The sequence below is a fragment of the Prionailurus bengalensis genome, chromosome D2, assembly GCF_016509475.1.
Source record: "Prionailurus bengalensis isolate Pbe53 chromosome D2, Fcat_Pben_1.1_paternal_pri, whole genome shotgun sequence".
Classification (NCBI taxonomy): Eukaryota; Metazoa; Chordata; class Mammalia; order Carnivora; family Felidae; genus Prionailurus; species Prionailurus bengalensis.
This window is the reverse complement of record NC_057351.1, coordinates 35,131,305-35,152,883: the sequence shown is the minus strand read 5'-3', so window position 1 is coordinate 35,152,883 and position 21,579 is coordinate 35,131,305. Positions and strand designations below refer to the sequence as shown.

Sequence of the window (21,579 nt, the reverse complement as noted above, 5' to 3'; positions counted from 1 at the left end):
GTCAGGTCCACTAAGAATAATCTTAGTTTCTTAGTCAACTGTGCCACATTAACACAACATAATCACAGGAGTGATCGCCCATCATATTTACAGGTCCCTTCTATTATTATACAACAGTCACTGGAGACCACTTTAGAATTCTATCATCTACCCCAAATCAAGACAAAGTGGTAGTGGCATGATGATAAATAAAGCAATGGAACAGAACAGGGAATCTGGAAATAGACCTAGATAGATAGACAGATCGATAGATACCTGTTTTTCTACAAACATGTAAAGGCAATTTAATGAAGAAAGGATAGTCTTCATCAAATAGTATTGGAACAAATGGATATCCATATGCAAAAAAATCAATCGATATCTCTCACCACATATAAAAATTAACCCCAAATGCATCACAGACCAAATGTGAAGTCTAAAACTATAAATCATCTAGAAGAAAACACAAGAGAAAATCTTTCTTACCTTAGGTTAGGTCAAGATTTCTTAGATATGACACCAAAAGCAAAATCCATAAAAGAATAAACTGATAAACTGGATTTCATTTGTCTAGGTAGGAGACTGAAGGACTTTTATAGTTTTTAGTCTGTAAATTTCTGCATTGTTTGAATCTTTTATAGCAATGTATTTCTATACTAAAAAGACAGAAAATACATAAAAGTAATATATATTCATTGAAGAAATAAAATATTAAAATTACCTTTGAGACTACTGCTTGTAATTTGTTATAACTCTTACAGAATTTTCTACGAAAAGAAATCATACCATAGATAATTGTCTCATTTTTCCTTAACATTATTACATGAATCCTAATATTATTAAATTATCCTTTGAAAAGGACAGTCCATTAATGGTTATACAATAGTTTGTCCATCTCTCCATTGTTGGCAATTGTTCACAATATTATTACTATTACAAATAGTACTGTAGTGCCTTACTTAAGATTTCTAGGAGTCAAGTAACTATCAAAAAAAATCTCAAGTGTTTCCCCACTAACGTCATTAAAGCTTAATTCACAATTAAAAAACACTGCATGAAAAGCTTGTACTTGTCTAAAACATTAATTGGTATGTATAAAGGAAACATCCCCATTTGAGATAAAATTCTAAAGAGGTTTACTCTGAAATCATGAACAATTAAGAATTTAATTATCAAAGGCACTGAGAGAATATTCAACTCCTGCAGAATCTCATTATTAACAGGCATTAGTCAGAGTTCCAAGTCCTAGATAACAGATAAACAAAAGGAGCTGACTGTTCTGTACAAAGGGGAACAAAAGTATCTTATGGATGGACTCCAGTTAGAAATTTTTGAAAACTATAAAAAATGCAATTTTCGGCACATCAACTCTTTTATTTACAAGCATATTTCTTTTCTTTCCAAATTTGGTTCATACTAATTAGAGATTTCACCAGCCTGAGAGCAAAAGAGCTTACAGTATATTGCCTATATACTGTAAAGATGACTTTATCTCCATACTTAATAAAATGAAAAAACCTTATCATAAGAACTTTAGTTTGGTATTTCTTAACAGTAGCATAGCTATTCCTCAATCAACAAGCCTTTCATGCATCCCATTAGAATGACCCAAATCTCTTCACAATAATATAAATAACTCAGTTGTGTTCTTCTCTATTAAAACTGCAAGTACTGTATGTTAGGCTTGACAAAGTACAACCAGTCCAGAACTGCAAAAGCAGATAATGATTATCAATGAACTCTTTCCCTACTCCTCCTTGTTGAAACTATTTGTGTGCTCCACCCTACCTCTGTATGACCAGTTGCAGAACAATCTGGCCCCCACTGAAAATGACTGAACTGAAAGGAGCATTACCTTCGTGAATCACACTGACTCAGTGTCTGTGACAGATACGATGAATTTGGCACTGATGAATTGGCATCTTTTCCAATCTCCCTCTAATTGTTTTCTGCTACTACAGAGGTTGAAAGCTAAAAAATTATTCCCCAGGATCCCTTGCAACTAGAGTTCTAAATGTGAATTAGGTTCGGCCAAGTGGATTCTCTGACAAGAGATACGGAAAACAGTAAGTGAAGTAGGGGCCATTTTCCTGAAGTTCTGGCTGTCCACAAGACAAGACTATGTAAATGTTGGGTGTGTGTTGTATGTGTGTGTGTGTGTGTGTGCATGCGCGCACAATTCTCCAGTTTTCAGTCACTAAGTGTTGAGTATAAGGAAGAAGTTGCAATTGTGGAGCAGGAATGCTGCCTTTCTAATGCCTGCATCAGACACGATGATACATTCTTTTTTTTGTTTATGTTTGTTAAACCATACATAAAACTTACTATTTTAACAATTTTTAAGTGTACAGAACAGTAGTATTAAGTACATTCACATGGATGTGCAACCATCACCACCATCCACTTTCAGAACTTTTTCTTCATCCCAAGTGAAAACTTTGTATCCATTAAACAATAACCCCCCCCCCCCCATTATCCCCTACTTCCTCACCCCACAACAACCAACATTCTACTTTCTGTCTCTATAAATTGGACACTAGGTACCTCATATAAGTGAGACAATATTTGTCTTCTGTGTCTGGCTTATTTTCCTTAGCATAATGTCTTCAAAGTTAGTCCATGTTGTAACATGTTATCAGAATTTCCTTCCTTTTTAAGGCTGAATAATATTTTGTTGCATGGGGGCGCCTGGGTGGCTCAGTGGGTTGAACCTGAACCTTGATTTCAGATCACATCATGGTTCATGAGTTTGAGCCCCACATCGGGCTCTCTGCTGACAGCATAGAGCCTGCTTGGAACTCTCTCTCTCTGCCTATCTCAAAAATAAACAAACATTTAAAAAATATTTCATTATATACATATATCACATTTTGTTTACCCATTCATCCATCAACAGACATGAGTTGCTTTCAACTTTTGGCTATTGTGAATAATGCTCCTATAAACACGGCTGTACAATAACTGTTCAAGTCCTATTTTCGCTTCTTTGGTGTATAAACTCAGAATTGCTGAGTCTTTGGTAATTTTTTTTATCTTCAGGAATCACCACACCATTTTTCTTTTTCTTTTCTTTTTTTTTTTTTTAGAGAGAGAGAGAGAGATGGCGCAAGTGAGAAGGGGCAGAGAAAGAGAGAGAGAAAAAGAGAAAATCTCATGAGGGACTGCGAGAGTACTGTGGGGGGAGAGAGAAGCAGGGCTCACCCAAAGCAGGACTCAAACTCACAAACTGTGAGATCATGACCGAGTCAAAGCCAGCTGCTTAACCAACTGAGCCACCCAGGAGCCCACCATACCATTTTTCAAAGTAGCTATACTATTTTACATTTCCACCAGCAATGTACAAGTGTTCCAATTTTTCCATACTCTTGCCAACACTTGTTATTTTATGTTTTTTTTTTTTTTTAACAATAGTCATCCTAGTGGATGTAAAGTGTAAAGTAGTTTTTATTTGATTTCCATAATGATTAGTGATGTTGAGAATCTTTTCATGTGCTTACTGGACATTTGTATATTTTCTTTAGGGAAATGTTTGTTCAAGTCCTTTGCCTATTTTTGAATCAAGTTGGTTTTGTTGTTGAAATGGTATATTCTTTTTAACTTTTTAATGTTTTTATTTCTTTGTGAGAGACAGAGACAGAGAGACAGAGAGACAGAGCATAAGTGGGGAGGGGCAAGAGACAGAGGGAGACACAGAGTCTGAAGCGGGCTCCAGGCTCTGAGCTGTCAGTACGGAGCCCGATGTGGAACTTGAACTCACGGACCACAAGACCATGACCTGAGCTGAAGTCGGATGCTTAACCGACTGAGCCACCCAGGTGCTCTGAAATGGTACATTCTTAAAATTGTTCCACGCTGGCCTTCTAATACCTTTGATGACTGTGGCAAAGGTAGCACTTCTTTGGCACACAAGTTCAAATCTTGTTACAGAAGTCATTCCTAGCAGCCCAGCCCAGAGCCTAGAGTAGTTTCTATCTCTTGTAATTGAACCTCGCCTGAACATGTCAGTATAGGCCAGGCCATTCAATCTTCCCAGTTGTTAACTTTCTTTTCTTTTCTTCTTTAAATGTTTACTTATTTATTTTGAGAAAGGGCAGGCATGTGGGAGCAGGGGAGAGGCAGAGACAGAAATCCCAAGCAGGCTCTGCACTCTTAGCACAGAGGCCTGACATGGGTGGGGCCTGATCCCACCAGCCATGAGATCATGACCTGAGCTGAAATCAAGAGTTGGGACACTCAACCAACTGAGCCACCCAGGTGCTCCAAACTGTCATCTTTCAAAGCAAGTGAAGTACCTAAGGTTAAAGGCTTCAAGCTTGCTCACAAGGTCCACATTCTAGTTCAATTCTAAGTAAGGCAAATAAATTTATGCTATTTCAACTTCCTGGGAAATTAATTAAGCAGGATATGGTTTCATCTGTTCCCCCCCCCCATTAAATGCACATACTCTTGCATTATCTTTGGAATGAATGACTTGTTTTATTTCAATAAGCTGTACAACATATTTTTTTCTCAACCAAGCACACTGTGCCAATGGAAAAAGATGAAGCAGTAAAATGTCCCATTGATAATTTAAACACAACAAAGGCTCTGATCTGGTCATTTCATCTGTTAAATAGGTTCAACTCTATCTATTAAGAATAAGAAAGTAGACAGGTGCCCCACGTCTTCTAGCCAGCCATAGGTCTCCTGGGAGTACAGGAAAAGTGAGGAGGCTGTGGGCTTGGGTGCACCAGACTGCCTACTGTGAAGCCCACAGGGGAGAAAATAAAGGAGGCAAATAGCACGACAAATTAAAGAAAGGGGGAGAAAAAGTAAAACATGAATATATCTAGCAAAAAAAGTTATCTAGCACCTAGGGCAGCAGGAGAGCTTAAGAGATTTTTTACGTTAGACTATTTTTATTTTTAGAGACTACAGTAGGGATTACTAAGAATATTACAAAGACCTGTATGATGAGCACATAATAGGTTCTCAACAAGCATTATTAAATAAATGTGCAAAAACAAAGTAGCAATCAAAATAACTGCCCCAATGCCCTTCCAAACAGGATTATTAAAAACAAAACGCCTTGTTTTACACTGGCTATTTCATTCTTAAGAATATGTATAGTCTTAAAAAGATTTTACATTTTCCCTTTATTTATGCACATTTTTGAATAATAAAATGTTATTACAAATTCTTCAGGGCTTCAGTTTTACATCAACAAATTTAGAATGTCTAACTGCCAAGAGACAACCCCTGGTCACTAATTTGATAAACCCATAGGAATCAGGATCTGGTAATCAGCCTCAATGATTCAAAACTTGATCTTTTGTCATTACCCTAGAGTTGATCAAATTGAGTGAGACTACAAGCGAACTTATATAAGGTACTGATGGATAAACTAGAATGCCAATACTAGGCACATAAGTGTCTAGAAAGAATACTCAAGAATCTTGTCCCAGGCAGATTTGTTCACAACTCTGAAGTATCTAGAAGGCTGACTTAATAAGCAGAATGTTACTTATAGAGTAAGTAATCAGAGCACAGAAAAGCAGATGATTTTAAGCAACATTTTTATGAGACTTAATGTATAATGTCTGTGCCTCACAGAGTATCTGTCTAGAAAAAGTTGTTTACATCTCTCAGTTTATCTCTCTTTTCCACAGAGTAGATATAAAAAACCTTTGACTCCTCCTTTGCCTATGCTCCATGGAATCAATATAAACAATGGTTTTCAACCTGGCTACACATTAGAATAATCTGAAATAAAAAACAAAACAAAACATGCCTGTTCTACTTCCCATGCTTTTTTTTTTTTTTTTTTAACTTTCTTACTGGATCAGAATCTAAGAAGCTTGACATCTGCATTTTTTAAAAGCTCCCCAAGTGATTCTGAAGCACTACACCAGACCATCCAATCTAACTCTGCTTGTTCTTCTACTTCTGGCTTGGCTAACATTTAATCTTTCAAGTTCTTTCACACATATCTTATTTCATCCATTATATGTTGATTCTGTGTTGAGTAGCTGTTTCTCCTATATAAAAATCTACATGGTACAACTGAATAAACTATACCTATACACAGAACTGCAGGTAAAGACATATCACACTCTAGGGTTGACTACTGATATATATATTAAGAAAAAATGCATTTAGTTTATACTAAAAATAATCCTTCAGAGTCTGTTTATAATACCCTAGCAGCCAGGAAACAGAAACTTTTTATTATTTTAAATAACTGATCAAATGTACCCACAATTTGGGGTGCCTGGGTGGCTCAGTCGGTTGAGCATCTGACTCTTGATTTTGGCTCAGGCATGATCTTATGTTCCGTGGGTTCAGAGCTGTGTTGCAATCTGCTTGACAGTGTGGAGACTGCTTGGAATTCTCTATGCCCCTCCTCCGCATGTGCTCACACATGTGCACACTTTCTCTCTCTCTCAAAAATAAATAAACTTAAATAAATTTACCCACAATCTATATATTAAAAAAATTTTTTTTAATGTTTATTCATGTTTTTGATAGAGCATGAGTGGGGGAGGGGCAGAGAGAGAGGGAGACACAGAATCTGAAGCAGGCTCTAGGCTCTGAGCTGTCAGCACAGGGCCTGACGCAGGACTCGAACTCACAGACCATGAGATCATGACCTGAGCTGAAGTCAGACACTTAACTGAATGTGCTACCCAGGTGCCCCCACAATTTATATATTTCTGATAATTATAAGGAAAAAAGTCTTCAAAACATAGTAAGAAAGCTAAAAAAAAAAAAAAAAAATCTATAATAAATATTAACTCTATAAATTCCTGGTAGGATTTAAGAGCTTTATTTTCAACCTGTCCTTTAACTTAAAAGAAAAGTAGCATGATATGGTGAAGAGCAGTGAATTGGTTGTCAACATTCTTGGAGCTCAATTTCAACAACATTAATTAACCTTTTAGGTGATTTAAAACAATCTAAACTTCTTGGCATCTCAATACCTTATCTATAAAATGAGGAGGCAAAGAAAGAGCTAATAGAAGGAAACTAATATTTATGAACATCTATTATAGATCAGACACTGTCCAGGATGATTTCACATGTGATTTAATAATAATAATAATATTAATAGCAATAATTGTAATAATAATTCCTGCTTCGTCTTTGCCTAGTTGCTTTGGGGACTCTGTCTGACTGGACCTGTTTTACGTTTTATTTTACTCATTATTTTTTTAAGATTTTATTTTTTAATTTTTATATTTATTTTTAAGAATATATATTATTTCTCCTCCTTTTTTATGTTTATTTATTTTTGAGAGAGAGAGAGAGACAGAGTGATATCAGGGAAGGGGCAGAGAGAGAGAGGGAGACACAGAATCCAAAGCAGGCTCCAGGCTCCGAGCTGTCAGCACAGAGCCTGACTTAGGGCTTGAACCCACGGACTGTGAGATTATGTATGACTTGAGCTGAGGTCAGTCATTCAACAGACTGGCCACCCAAGAGCCCCTAGGATTTTATTTTTAAGTAATCTCTACACCCAATGTAGGGCTTGAATTTAAAATCCCAAGGGGCGCCTGGGTGGCTTAACTGATTAAGTGTCCAAATTCATTCAGATCACATCATGATCTGGCAGTTGGTGGGTTCAAGCCCCGCATCAAGCTGTGCTGATAATGTGGAGCCTGCTTGGGATTCTCTCTCTCAAAGTAAAACTTAATAAAACCCCCAAAAACTGAAGATGTCAAATGAGACTAGCTAATCACTCTCAAGACCAAAATATCTTCAGAATAAAAAAATACATACTAGAAGTAAGATCCAGATGATTTGGAGGTGATTTGTAATACAGCTTCTTCATTATAAAACTTTCAACTTTTGTTAAGAGACCCTTTTACAGATAGAAATAATACATTTTCCTCATTATTTGTTGGGAAATCTAGGCTAACTATTTAGGTACCAAAATCAGGTACATACACGTAATAATAATACAAACAGCTGGATTTCAAAAAATCTTTTCATTTCAGGCAACTATTAATTTCCCTTATTTTATAACCACCATGTCACCAGCCTAGTATCCCAACGAACAACTCTATTCTTTCCCCCAGGGGAACTACAAACCTATCTTTGTGATAATCCCTTGTTTTTCTTTATAGTTTCAGTACCTAAGCATATATTCATAAACAATATAGTTTAGTTTTGCTTGTTTTTCTTTTATATGAATCGAATCACACTGTATGCATTCTTCAAGTATTATACAAAAGTAGATTGTAGCATTCACTTGTTTTAAAAAAATTTGAATGACAGTAATTTTGGAAAAAGTTTAGAGCACTGCTAAATTGATAAAAACAGACTCAAGATTCAAAGTAATATAGGAAATGTTAAATAGCCATTTTAATTTGTCCATGAAGACAAAATTAATGGTATATCACCTCAGAAGAATTAACTGCACAAAATAGGGAAGCATATTCAACCAGAACCAAAAAAACTCAGTTATCATATTCTTCAAAGGAAGAAGACAAAAGTATGTACTGTTCCTTGATATGAACTCATAATCCTTTTTCAGTAAAAAGTCCCTGGAAGACTTGTTTCTTTGACTTTTGTATGATTAGTACAATGAGGTGAACAGGATTATCAGTTACCCAATCAACACCTACTGGAAGAGGAATACAGCGGGCAGGATGTGCAGGTACAAGATATTCCATCTCTGCAGAGTGTTGTTCTTTAAAAGAATGTATGTCCTAACTCACACACTCTTTGATTTCTGAACTGTGTTCAGTACATTTTTAGGAAGTAACAACAGGCAATAATTAGATTAGCTACCACCTTAAGACATTTATGAAGGGCCAGAAAGTGCTCTAAGTGTTTTACTTGTATGTTCATATAATTCTCACAACCACATAAAGTAGGTATTATCATCTTCCTCAGTTTACAGATGAGATAACTGAAACAGATGGGTTAAATAACTTGCCCAAGATAAACTTGTACTAGTAACTAGTACAGACAGGTTTCCAACCCAGGCAATCTCATTTCAAAGTCCATGTTCTTTCTCACTACACCACACCACCTCACATAAGCTGAGGGTTCTTGTACTTCTGTAGGGATTGAATCTCATAAACATTAAATATTTTCTAGTTATCAGCAGAGGAATTTATCAAAGGTTTTCAGTTACATTACATAAAGATTACATCAATGAGACTGCTTAATGATGGAAGCTTTTTGAATCACAAATTTGCACTGTACAGGCTCAAACATTTACTGTCTGCTATATCCAGATGTCAGGTAATAAGGCACTGGGGATATAGACAGTATTAAAATGCCCTCATGTTATGTTTGTTCACCTATTAAATATTTACTGTGCACATACTACGTGAAGAGTATCTCACTAGGCAATGTAGCACTTACCTAGATAAATATGAAACAGATCCTGGCCTCAATGATTTTTAGTCTAGAAAGGGATATTAAAGAAAGTCATTATGAAAAAACGGTAAAACAAATTACAGCTGCTATTTATATACATTAGCTCACTTAATCCTTAAAACAACACTAATAAAGTGGTTACTTATGAAACTTGTTTAAAAAATTAGGAAGTTAAGGGAAAGAGAGGTTATTTCCAGTTGGTGAGATCAGAAGAGTTCTTGGAAGTGACATCTGAGCTGAGCCTTTAAGGAAGGGTGGCGCTGTGAACAGAGACAGAAAAATAAAAGTACACTAACAAAGGGGCAGCTGAGTGGCTCAGTCGGTTAAGCGTCCGACTTCAGCTGAGGTCATGATCTCATGGTTCGTGGGTTCAAGCCCCGCGTCAGACTCTGTGCTGACAGCTCAGAGCCTGGAGCCTGCTTCAGATTCTGTGTCTCCCTTTCTCTCTGCCCTTCCCTTGCTTGTGCTCTACTCTCTCGGTCTCTCAAAAATAAACGTTAAAAAAAAAAAAAAGTTAAAAAAAAAGTACATTAATAGAGGAAAATTGTATCAGCAAAGGTATGAAGACAGAAAACAATGGAGAACTATTAGTGTTCACAAGGCACAAAGGACTACTGGGATATTAAGCTGAAAATATAAATTGGGGCTAGATCATGGAAACGTTTGTCAAGTTAATGATATTCTTTTAAAAATTTTTTTAATGTTTATTTACTTTTGAGAGAGAGAGAAAGAAAAAGAAAGAGAGAGGCAGAAAGAAAGGGGGACAGAGAATCTGAAGCGGGCTCCACGGACAGCAGAGAATGTGGGGCTTGAACTCAACAAACCGTGAGATCATGACCTGAGCGAAAGTCAGAGGCTTTAACTGACTGAGCCACCCAGGTGCCCCATCAAGTTAAGGGTATTCTATAGACAATGGGGAACCACTAGAGATTTTTGAGTAAGAGGATGACATAATAAGTGTGCTTTAAGGAGAATAGCTGTCAGAAAGTGTAAAACAGACTGTGAGGGATGAAGCTAGCATAAAAGTATTTAACAGACTAAATGAAGGAAATAGCTTCTAAAAATAGAGGCTTCACAGTTCGTGGGTTTGAGCCCCGTGTGGGGCTCTGTGCTGACAGTTCTGAGCCTGGAGCCTGCTTCAGATTCTGTGTCTCACTCTCACTCTGCCCCTCCCCCACTCACACTGTGTGTCTCTCTCAGAAATAAATAAACATTAAAAAAATTGAAAGAAAATTTAAAAAATAGAGGCAAGAGATGAAGGAAATACGACAGCAGATGAAAAAATGGCGGTAACAGCATTCTTTCTGATAAATACTTTTTTTTTTAAGTTTATTTTGAAAGAGACAGAGTGCAAGCAGGGAAAGGGCAAAGACAGAGAGAGAGAGAGAGAGAGAGAGAGAGAGAGAGAGAATTCTAAGCAGGCTCTGCACCAGCAGTACAGAGTCAGACACAGGGCTCGAATCCACGACCTGAGCCAAAGTCGGATGCTTAACTAACTGAGCCACCCAGGCGCCCCTCTGACAAGTACATTTTTATTATTTTTAAAAATTTTTTTGTAACGTTTATTTATTTTTGAGACAGAGAGAGACACAGCATGAACGGGGGAGGGGCAGAGAGAGAGGGAGACACAGAATCGGAAGCAGGCTCCAGGCTCTGAGCCATCAGCCCAGAGCCTGACATGGGGCTCAAACTTGCGGACCGCGAGATCATGACCTGAGCTGAAGTCGGACGCTTAATCGACTGAGCCACCCAGGGGCCCCTGACAAGTACATTTTTAAAAAGAGCATATGTGGACTTCTGCTTGTGGGAAGATGGAGTAGACATACTTTTCACTATTACTCCCTGGATGAACTCAAATCTAGAACATACAAAGAATTCCTAAAATTCAACAATAAGAAACTAAAAATCTAATTAAAATCGGTGAAAGACATGAACAGGCATGTCATCAAAAAAGATGTATGGGGCGCCTGGGTGGCGCAGTCGGTTAAGCGTCCGACTTCAGCCAGGTCACAATCTCGCGGTCCGTGAGTTTGAGCCCCGCGTCAGGCTCTGTCTGGGCTGATGGTTCAGAGCCTGGAGCCTGTTTCCGATTCTGTGTCTCCCTCTCTCTCTGCCCCTCCCCGGTTCATGCTCTGTCTCTCTCTGTCCCAAAAATAAATAAACGTTGAAAAAAAAATTAAAAAAAAAAAAAAAAAAAAGATGTATGAATGGCAAAAAAGCACATGAAAAGATGTTCAACATCACGAGCTGCTAGGGAAATGCAAATTAAGACCATGATGAGGTATAAATTGTTACAATATGGAATGCTGTCAAGGATGCAGAGAAACTGGACCTCTCACACACTGCTGGGGGAAAGTAAAATTGTACAGCCATGCTGGATGATAGTTTGGCCAATTTCTTTAAAATCTGAGCATACGCTTACCATACAACCGAGCAACTGTACTTCTGGGCATTTATCCAAGAAAAATGAAAACTAAGGTTCACACAAAAACCTGTATACAAATATCCCCAGCTTTATTAGTTTTAATAGCTGAAAGGTGTATAAAAACAAAATATCCCATAATATGTGAACAGTTTAACTGTGGTACATCTATACCATGGAATACTATTTAGCAATAAAAATTAATAAACTATGGATACATACAATAAGTAGATGGATCTCAAGGGCATTGTGGTATTTGGAAAAAATCCAATCTCAAATGGTCATATACAGTATGATTCCCTCTGTAATATCCTCAAAATATCAAAATTATACAGGTGGAACACAGGAAAGAGTACGTATTGAGGGTGGAGGGTAACCCAAGGGAAATCCTTATAGTGATGGAATAATTCTGTATTTAAAAAAAAAAAATTTTTTTTAACTTTTAAAATTTATTTATTTAAGTAATCGCTACTACACCCAATGTGGGGCTTGAACTCACGACCCAGATATTAAGAGTTGCATACTCTTCTGAGCCAGCCAGGTGCCCCTCTATATCTTAATCAGTGCAATGGTTACACAAATCTACTCATGCTAAAGTAACACACAACTACACACACCTTTTGAACCAATGTCAATTTCCTGGCCTTGATATTGTACTATAAATATGTAAGATATAACCAGTGAAAGGTATGTGGGATCTCTCTGTACTATCTACACAACATACTGTGAACCTTTAATTATTTCAAAATAAAAGTTAAAAAAAAATTTAAAGGAGCAAAATGTCCTAAAAAATAGCAGATGCATCATATGTATGTATCTTTAAATAAGTAAAATGTCAAACTATTAAGAGTTCTCCAGTGGACTCCTTCACTATCTACATTAAACATTTCTAAAATTTCTACATTTTATACAATAAGCATATAATAGTTGATAACCAAAGAGAAAAGACTCTTTAAAGAAAATGAAAACAATATTATCTCTCCCTGTTTGAAGCATATCACACAAATAAGATATGAATAGAAAATTAAGAAAGAAAATCAATTAAACTCAATTATTAATCTATGTATGCATATATACACTAAATAAAAGAAACAGTGAGGCAACTAACAAGCCCAAGAGGTCCAAAAAAATATCTAATTGCAGATCCAGCACCATCACCCATTACCAGTGTGACTTTGGAAAATGACTTAACCTTTGTACTTTAAGAGATCAAGAGATTACGAACAGAACCTAATCAGAAATATCAAACATACAATGTTTTGTAAATCAGGATGACAGAATTCTTAAAATGGTAGAATTGGAAATGACTTGAATGGAAGATTTAGTACAATTCCTCAACTGACAGCTTAAGAAACAAAGCCTTGAGAGTTAAATAAATTTCAGAAAGCTATTCTGCAACAGAATTCAACAAATAACCCAGAATGCATAGCAGTTAAGAATGCTGGCTCTGGAATCAGAGCCTAGATTCAAATCAGGGACTTACAACTCACAGCTATGTGACCCTGCATTAGTTACTTAACCTCCTTGGGCCTCATTATTTTTATCTGCAAAATGGAGAGAATACTAGCTCTTACTCCACAGGCTTATTAAGATTACATGGACTAAAACATGTAATGCTTTTGTAATAATGCTCAGTAAATATAAGCTAATACTGCCATCCTCACTAACTCCTCTTTCTGCCAGTATTGCGCTAGGCCTGAAATTAAATCATTAGGATAGTCACCTATCAACTAATAGTTAAATCCACTCTTTTTTTTTTTTTTTAATGTATATTTATTTATTTTGAGAGAAAGAGAGCAAGCGAGCAGGGGAAAGGCAGGGAGAGAGAGTATCCAAACCAGACTCCATGCTCAGTGCAGAGCTCAGCTTGACACAAGACTGGATCTCACAAACTGTGAGATGGTGACCTGAGCTGAAATCAAGAATCAGACACTTAACCGACTGAGCCACCCAGGTACCCCCAAACCCACTCTTAACTCAACCTTTGGGTTAATATGAAATATTTATGAATATTTGAAAACAGCTGTAAAATCTTATTAAGGTTTTGCTCAAGATGGAATTACCTTTCAGGGAAACAACAATGTAATCAAAGAACAAACTGAAAAGTAAAATAACAATAGTGATTCCAATTAATCGGTGTAGACTTCAACTCAACCTGAGTTTCTCATATAAAAACTTCCTTAATATCAAGTTTAACTAAATAAAAAATATTTCAACAGGAGCATATGAATATTTTAAAAAATATGTTATAGGTTGATGATAATTGATTATTGTTGACATCTAAAAGTACTCCTAGGGGTGCCTGGTTGGTCGGTGGAGCATGAGAATCTTCATCCCAGGAATGTAGGTTCAAGTCCCACGCTGGCTGTAGAGGTTACTTAAAAATAAAATCTTAAAAAAAAAAAAAAAAAAGTACTTCTATACCTTAACAATTAACTTGGGAAATTTTCCTAAAGTGACAGGCACAGGGCACCTGGGTGGCTTAGTTGGATAAGCTTCTGACACTTGATGTCCGCCTAGGTCATGATCTTACAGTTTGTGAGACTGAGCCCCAAGTCAGGCTCTCTGCTGTCGGCATGGAGAATCCCTGAGAATCTCCTACTTGGGATTCTGTCTCTCCTTTTCTCGCTCTAAAAAAATAAATAAAAAAATAAATAAACTTAAAAAAAAAAAGTGAGAGGTACCAATAACTGGAAATAGACAAACCATCCTGGTGGTCTTAATTATACAAACACATAAGAGACCAAAATGACTTTCAAGTTATCATTATGCAATCTTTAGAATACAAAGGATATATGAACAAAATGAAAACTTTACTTTTTTTTTTTAAGTGGGCTTCGTGCCCAGCACAGAACCCAATGCAGGGCTCAAACTCACAACCCTAATGTCAAGACCTAAGCTGAGACCAAGAGTCTGATGCTTAACTGACTGAGCTACCCAGGTGCCCCAAAAACTTTACTTTCTGTGTGTTTTCAGAACCAATGTTGAGGTTCATATGATGATAGTAATTTAAATATGCTGGATTTTTCTTGTAGTTTCACTCGATCATGTGTAATCTAAAATACTAGAGTATAACCTGAAGTAATTGTCTTATTTAAAAACTATATATTGTCTTCAAAAACCATACATCAGGGGCACCTGGGTGGCGCAGTCGGTTAAGCGTCCGACTTCAGCCAGGTCACGATCTCGCGGTCCGTGAGTTCGAGCCCCGCGTCGGGCTCTGGGCTGATGGCTCAGAGCCTGGAGCCTGTTTCAGATTCTGTGTCTCCCTCTCTCTCTGCCCCTCCCCCGTTCATGCTCTGTCTCTCTCTGTCCCAAAAATAAATAAACGTTGAAAAAAAAAATAAAAACCATACATTCGAATTCCTCTAAAGGAATTTAGAACTGATTAAACTTGATTCATGAACACAAAATGTGCTGTTTTTGAAAGTTATTACTGATTTGGCATACAGTAAAATTTTTTTAAATTATAATTTCCAAGTGACCATATCCCAAGACAAAAAAGAGGGGGAAGAAGGGTGACTGGGTGGCTCAGTTGGTTAAACGTTGGACTTCATCAGCTCAGGTCATCAATCTCCCAGTTCGTGCGTTTGAGCCCTGTGTCAGGCTCTGTGCTGACAACATGGAATCTGAAGCTTGCTTCGGTTTTTGTGTCTCCCTCTCTCTGCCCACCCTCCTCCCCAGCTTGTGCATGCTCTCTCTCAAAAATAAACAAATCATTAAAAAATTTTTTTACAAAAGAGGGGAAGAGATTTTTAAAAATTATATAGTAAATATATTCCCCTTAAAACAATTAAACATTATAGTTAAACTCAAGCTAAAATAACATTAAATCCAATTTTACCTAATAAAGCTTACTTATTATACATTTAATACAGACAAATTCTATCAGTTTGCAGATCCATAAGCCAGAGCATAAAATTAACTTTTATGAAAGTAAGAAGACTAAACTATAATGTAGAAGAATGAAGTTTACTTTGGGCATTTAGCTCTGCAGTTTGTAGTATTTAGAACTATGCAGCTTTTTTTCTAATCCCATTTTTATTTTTTAATCCTATTTTTAAATCTTTTCATCAAAATTTCTCTTTCTTTTTCTAAATGTTTGTTTATTTATTGTTTAGAGAGAGCATGAGTGGAGGAGGGGCAGAGAGCGAGGGGGACAAAGGATCTGAAGCAGGCTTTGTGCTGACAGCAGAGAGCCCCATGTGGGGCTCAAACTCACAGTGAGATCATGCTTCAGATCAAGAATCGGATACTTAACCGTTTGAGCCACCCAGATGCCCCGTTTACCTTGCACAGAGCATTGTTTCCAAAACATCTATGAAATCTGGTATAATTTCAAAAGTTACAAAGACCCTGAACCAATTTGTCAGGCTTTGTGCTGACAGCAGAGAGCCCCATGTGGGGCTCAAACTCACAGTGAGATCATGCTTCAGATCAAGAATCGGATACTTAACCGCCTGAGCCACCCAGATGCCCCGTTTACCTTGCACAGAGCATTGTTTCCAAAACATCTATGAAATCTGGTATAATTTCAAAAGTTACAAAGACCCTGAACCAATTTCTACCAACCATTTTTGAAACTCCAGCAGTGATTCTTTACTATTTTGTTATGTCCTACTTCTGAGCAGTAGAGTTTGATGCAGCACATTTGAAGAAATTAAATTGCCTTCTTAGTTACATCATCATTCTTTTGGCTGCACTTCAGTTCAGGGACGTTTTTTGCTGTCCAGATCATGCAATCTCATAGCTATTAAAAAAAAAATTGTCATGTACACCAAAGAACCCACACTTTTTCTGGCTCCAACTTGCCTTTAAACTAAGACTCCCACTGGCAGGATGCATCTAATTCTATACCACATCCAGAACCATCACAGCTCAATGAGTAAGAATCTAATTAGACAATATTGCTCAGTTTAAACCCTCAGTTGCAGTAAAATGTTTTACACAATGATGATAATTTAGTAGTAAATTTGATGAGGGGTTCTTGATCTGACTGCATGCCAGTACAAAGAAATATACCAGCAAAGAAGTATATAAATTCTAATTATTATTCTAATCACTAAAATGATATTTGGAAAGACTAGTAGTTTGATATATTGATTGGTAAAATCTTTATTTCTAAATATGCTACACCTCCAAATCAAATCAACATGATGGAAAATGAGAAACTGGCTCAAGATTTCAAAACCCATCACAATATTGTGAAAATATACTGAATTTGGACTCAAAATTTAATGTATAGTTTTGGCAATCTTTGACTTTCATGACAATATTACATTGATAAAACTGACATTGATTTAATTTAGTCTCGAAGTTCCAAAGCAAAACCAATTTGCAGACATTTTCAATAACTCAGTGATACGGCATGACTTACAAGATTTGAAATTAGCAGAATTCGTGGTTCTCACCTCCTACTAGATAGAATGTCTTACCTGTCAAGAATTTTAAGAGAACAAAGGATCAAGATATTAGATACTACCTCTCTTGTCCACTGCAACAATTACTCACCTAAGCCTACAATAAAAATTTAAGACAAATATAAATATAGGTCACTGACTCCACAACAGTCTTTTGAGGTACACATGATAAAAACTATTTTATGGTGAAAGACTGTGATGAAACTATTGCAACCAAGTTTTCCTAGTTTCTACATTCCTAAGCAAGAGCAAAGATAAACTCATATTATGTTACATTCTGTACTGAAGTGATTTTATTACCAGGAAGACCCAATGTGTAGGGAAGTAACAGAACACTTCAATATGGAGACATGAAGTCTAGACTCAACTAGAAGGTTAAGCTTAAGATCCAGTGATGACAGTGCTGTGTATATGGGGGGGGGGGGGGGGGGAGCCGAGGAATATTCACACAAGTCTGTCACAAATTCATATCCAATACTCATGTGACAAATTACCAACCAGTGACAGAGGCAGCATGTAAACACTGAATTGTTCTCCAAGCGTGCCTGGTCCATGCTCTCCAATTTTTGTTAACTTCTAGATTTCTCAAAGGTAAGAGGACAGTAAAACCTAAAGTAAGAATTACTGTCATGATTAATGGCTGTGTTAGATTCACACTACGTAACACCATATATTACATCAGGCCAGAAGGTAAGAATTTTCAAAGAATGTCCACTTAATATGGTTATTCTTATAAGACAAAATAATAATATTCATTAGAACATCTGCGATTCAACAATTTCTCAAAAACAGTGTTTAAATTTCAATTCTCAGAAAAGCCATGAAAATGTTTCCAAATCAACTATGGCAAAGTTTTGAAAACGCATTGAGGATTTAGTGGTTAGCAAAATACATTTTTACAAGTAGTTGTGCAATGTGAGAGTTTTTACAGAATGCAGAGAGTACTACTGAAATCAAAACTGATTTATCTGTGATAAACAAATAGTAAAAATAAAATAAGTTTAAAAATATAAACAAAAATGGATTTATTTAAGTATATCTGCAAGTTCTGCCACTGTGGTCATGATGGCTTCTTCTGGTTTTAGGGAAAATGCTCTACCACAAAACTGATTTTCTTTACAACTAAGGGACAATGAGAACTGTCAAAGGGAAACAAAAGTAACCATTAGGCATTTAATATGTTAATTATACAACTCCAGGGGTGCCTGGGTGGCTCAGTCAGTTAGTCTGACTTTGGCAGGGGTCCTGATCTCGCAGTTTGTGAGTTGGAGCCCCACATCAGGCTCTGTGCTGACAGTTCAGAGCCTGGAGCCTACTTTGGATTCTTTGTTTCCCCTCCCTCTCTGCCCCTCCCCCCCCCAAAGATAAATAAACATTAAAAATTATACAATTCCATTTAATAGTTTCTTTAATGTTATAGTAATATTAAGATGTAACCTTAGAGAGAGTTCTATTTCAGATCCATTCAGTAAATTTTTAAATGCCAAGACTTTTATTTAGAGCTAAGTATAAAGGCAAGGTCTTTAGAGAAATCTGTCTGGTGAGGGTAAACAGAGATATAAGCAATAGTAATACTACGTAATTTCCAACTAAATATCTTTTGTATTAAGTTAAAAGGGAGTTAATCTTTTGACAACAGTTAAAGCAAAGAATTCATCTCTCCTTTGAAGAAATAATTACTAGTCCACTAAGCATTTGAAGATGACAGTCTATATACATAAGCTAATTGAAAAGTTTTTGCAATAAAGTACATTTTCACTGCATGAAGATTAAATAGTAGATACCTGTTTAGAGAAGAAACACTTGATCAAAAGTTTGTTTTGAAATGGCCAACAAATGTGCAAAACATACAGTCAAATAAAAAGCTGCAAAAGTAAAACAACATATGAAACATAGCTGAAGTCAAAGACTTCTTGAAGCCATGTTATAATTTAACAATTACAAAAGGAAATTAACTTACTTATACTAAAGTGAACATAAGTAGTGCAATCATTATTTTTCTGGCACAATTATTGTTTTGGTACCGTCTTCTATAAGAAGCATTTGTGTACCCACCTATCCCAGTTCTGTTTACTGACAACTACAAGCATCCTCTATTTCTTATTCTTCTAGATTACTCTCCTAAAAATATTATTTATACAAGATATACAAAATTGCATTAATACTGGTCCTGCAAATGTATCAAAAGAACTTCTCCGATTTTCAAGAGGTGACTCCAATCCTGGAGCTACGGGTGAGAGAAAGAGCTGGTACTCCTGGGCTGCAGTGATTTCACGTAGACAGCTGGCCCTTGAACAACATGGGTTTGAGTTGCACAGGTCCACTTATATGCAGACTTGTTTCCCGATAAATACGGTACTGTAAATGTATTCATTTTCTCTTCCTTATGATTTTAACATTTTCTTTTCTCTAGCTTACTTTACTATAAGGATACAGTATATAACACACATAACATACAAAATGTGTTAATCGTTTATGTTATCAGTAAGGCTCCTGGTCAACAGGCTATTAGCTAAGTTTTTGTAGAGTCAAGAGTTATAGGGGATTATGACTGCATGCTTCCAACCTCCTGGTGTGCAAGGGTGAACTGCAGTTTTATAACCCTTTTAACCTGCATTGATCATATTTTTACCCTGTGGTCAAAATAATGTGTCAACTCAAATTGTCAAAGCGGAACCAGTCAATACTGAGTCTCTGTAAAACCTAAGCGTCCAAATTCTTGTTTTGAGGTTTTTTTTTTTTTTTTTTTAATTTAATGGTAACGTATTAAGTCTCTTCTTTTTTAAAGATCTAAACTTGTCTGGTATTTAAAGTAAACTTGAAGAAAAAATACAAAGACAAAAACACGCTATTACTGTTAGTAAAAAACCCAAAATGATACCTTTATGTTCAGAATCACCCCCTTCACTATCTTTTCCAAACATCACTTCCTTTTTACTACTTCCCCCCAGTCTTTACGGCAAATCAATGTTCAACACCGCCCCAGATTATTAAAACGATCCCCTATTCACAAATGAGAAAGCCCCATTATCCAAGCACATTACCCTAGTGATCTTCCACGTTTTCAAAGACACCTGTGAAAATGCCAAAGCCCTAAATTAGATCCCCCAGGGCTCTTTTTCTTTCTTGACACCGTTTCTCTTTTTAAGGCCCTTTAGGTCAGACGACTTCCTAGCGGACAGCCCCTCCCTTTTCCAATCAAACCTAAATCCTTCCCCTAATTATCACCCCCCACCCCCCACCCCCCCCGACTCTGGTCAGCTACCTCATCATTCACACCCGGGTTCCGTCGCTCGCCAGGCAGCAACACTGACCGTGTTCCTGGCTCCTACGGTGCCTCGCCCCCACTGCCAAATCCTGGAGCATCTCTTTCTCCAGTCCCGCATTCACGCGGGACCCCTTCGATCTGCTTCCCTCACTATTCGGCTCTCAAAACCTTCCAAGCCCTTGTCTCTTCAAAGCCATCTCTCCCTCAGTCTCCCACTCTCCCACCTCACCTCAGGCTCTCGGCTCAACAGCCTCCATTTCCCACAGATTCCATTCTAGAGCCGACTCTCCAGGCTCCCTCAACCGTCTCCTGTGGCCCCTCCAGACCCCAGTCTGTGGGAGCCCCGGCTCCGCCCCTGACTCCCAACTCACCCTCGGCTGCAGGCGACCCCAAACCCCCCTCTCCTCAGGCTCAGCTGCCGCTCACCTCTGCGGTCCGGGTCGGGCTCCCCCGACCCAACTCCGAGTCGGCGTCTGAGCCGCTGTCGGAATCCCGGGCCCTCCGGGCCTCGCCGGAGTGAAGCTCCTCGAGCGGCGGGGGCGGAGCCCGGGGAGGAGAGCCCGAGTGGAGACGGGGGCGGTGGCGGCTGCGCGCAGGCATCGCTTCGGCCTGTCTCTGCCGCGCCGGGAGCCACTTGAATCCGAACCGGAACTGCTTCGGGAGGAGGGGCCGTACCGGAGGGAGGCGGAGCCTACGGGCGGGGGTGGGGCCCAAACCGGAAGGTTCGCGGGACTCCAGCTGGGCTGGGGGAAGGAAAACCGCAGCAAGGAAGTCTGAGAGCGCATGCGTCAAGCCCAACGCCAAAGGGGGAGAAAATAAAGGGCTGGTGAAGTTGGGGTGGGGGCTATGGGATTAGTAAGTGGGGTTTGGGAACAAGAAATTACCTAATTCCTTTGGAGGGAGCCAGCTCCTCTGCAAGAGCCAATATCCAGGGATCATTGTTACCATTTATTGCCTTTACTTTCTGACAGCGCTTATACCAAATGTTATATAAATATCTCACTTAATCCTTGTGCCAACTCTCAGGGTGTTATAACACAGAACTGCCAAGAAACCTACCTGAGGTACTGCAATTAATACATGCCGAAGCCAGTATTCTTAAATCTAACAAGATTCTGTAC

General features: G+C 37.8%; 1 protein-coding gene across 2 annotated transcripts in view; it reads right to left on the bottom strand.

The window, feature by feature from the left end:
- Positions 1 to 21,124, bottom strand: part of SAMD8 (sterile alpha motif domain containing 8) — a 51,564-nt gene extending 30,440 nt beyond the window's left edge. The window contains exons 1-2 of one of the 2 annotated variants that reach the window (XM_043598147.1): positions 20,885 to 20,997; positions 9,334 to 9,376 (exon numbers count right to left, since the gene is read on the bottom strand). Coding sequence is in view for 1 of the 2 variants with exons in the window: in XM_043598146.1 (XP_043454081.1) it covers positions 20,885 to 21,058 (174 nt within the window). In the remaining variant the exon portion in view is untranslated. Of the gene's footprint in view, positions 1 to 9,333; positions 9,377 to 20,884 lie in introns of both variants that reach the window. The other variant, XM_043598146.1, reaches the window with a different exon arrangement.
- Between the last annotated feature and the right edge of the window lie 455 nt (positions 21,125 to 21,579).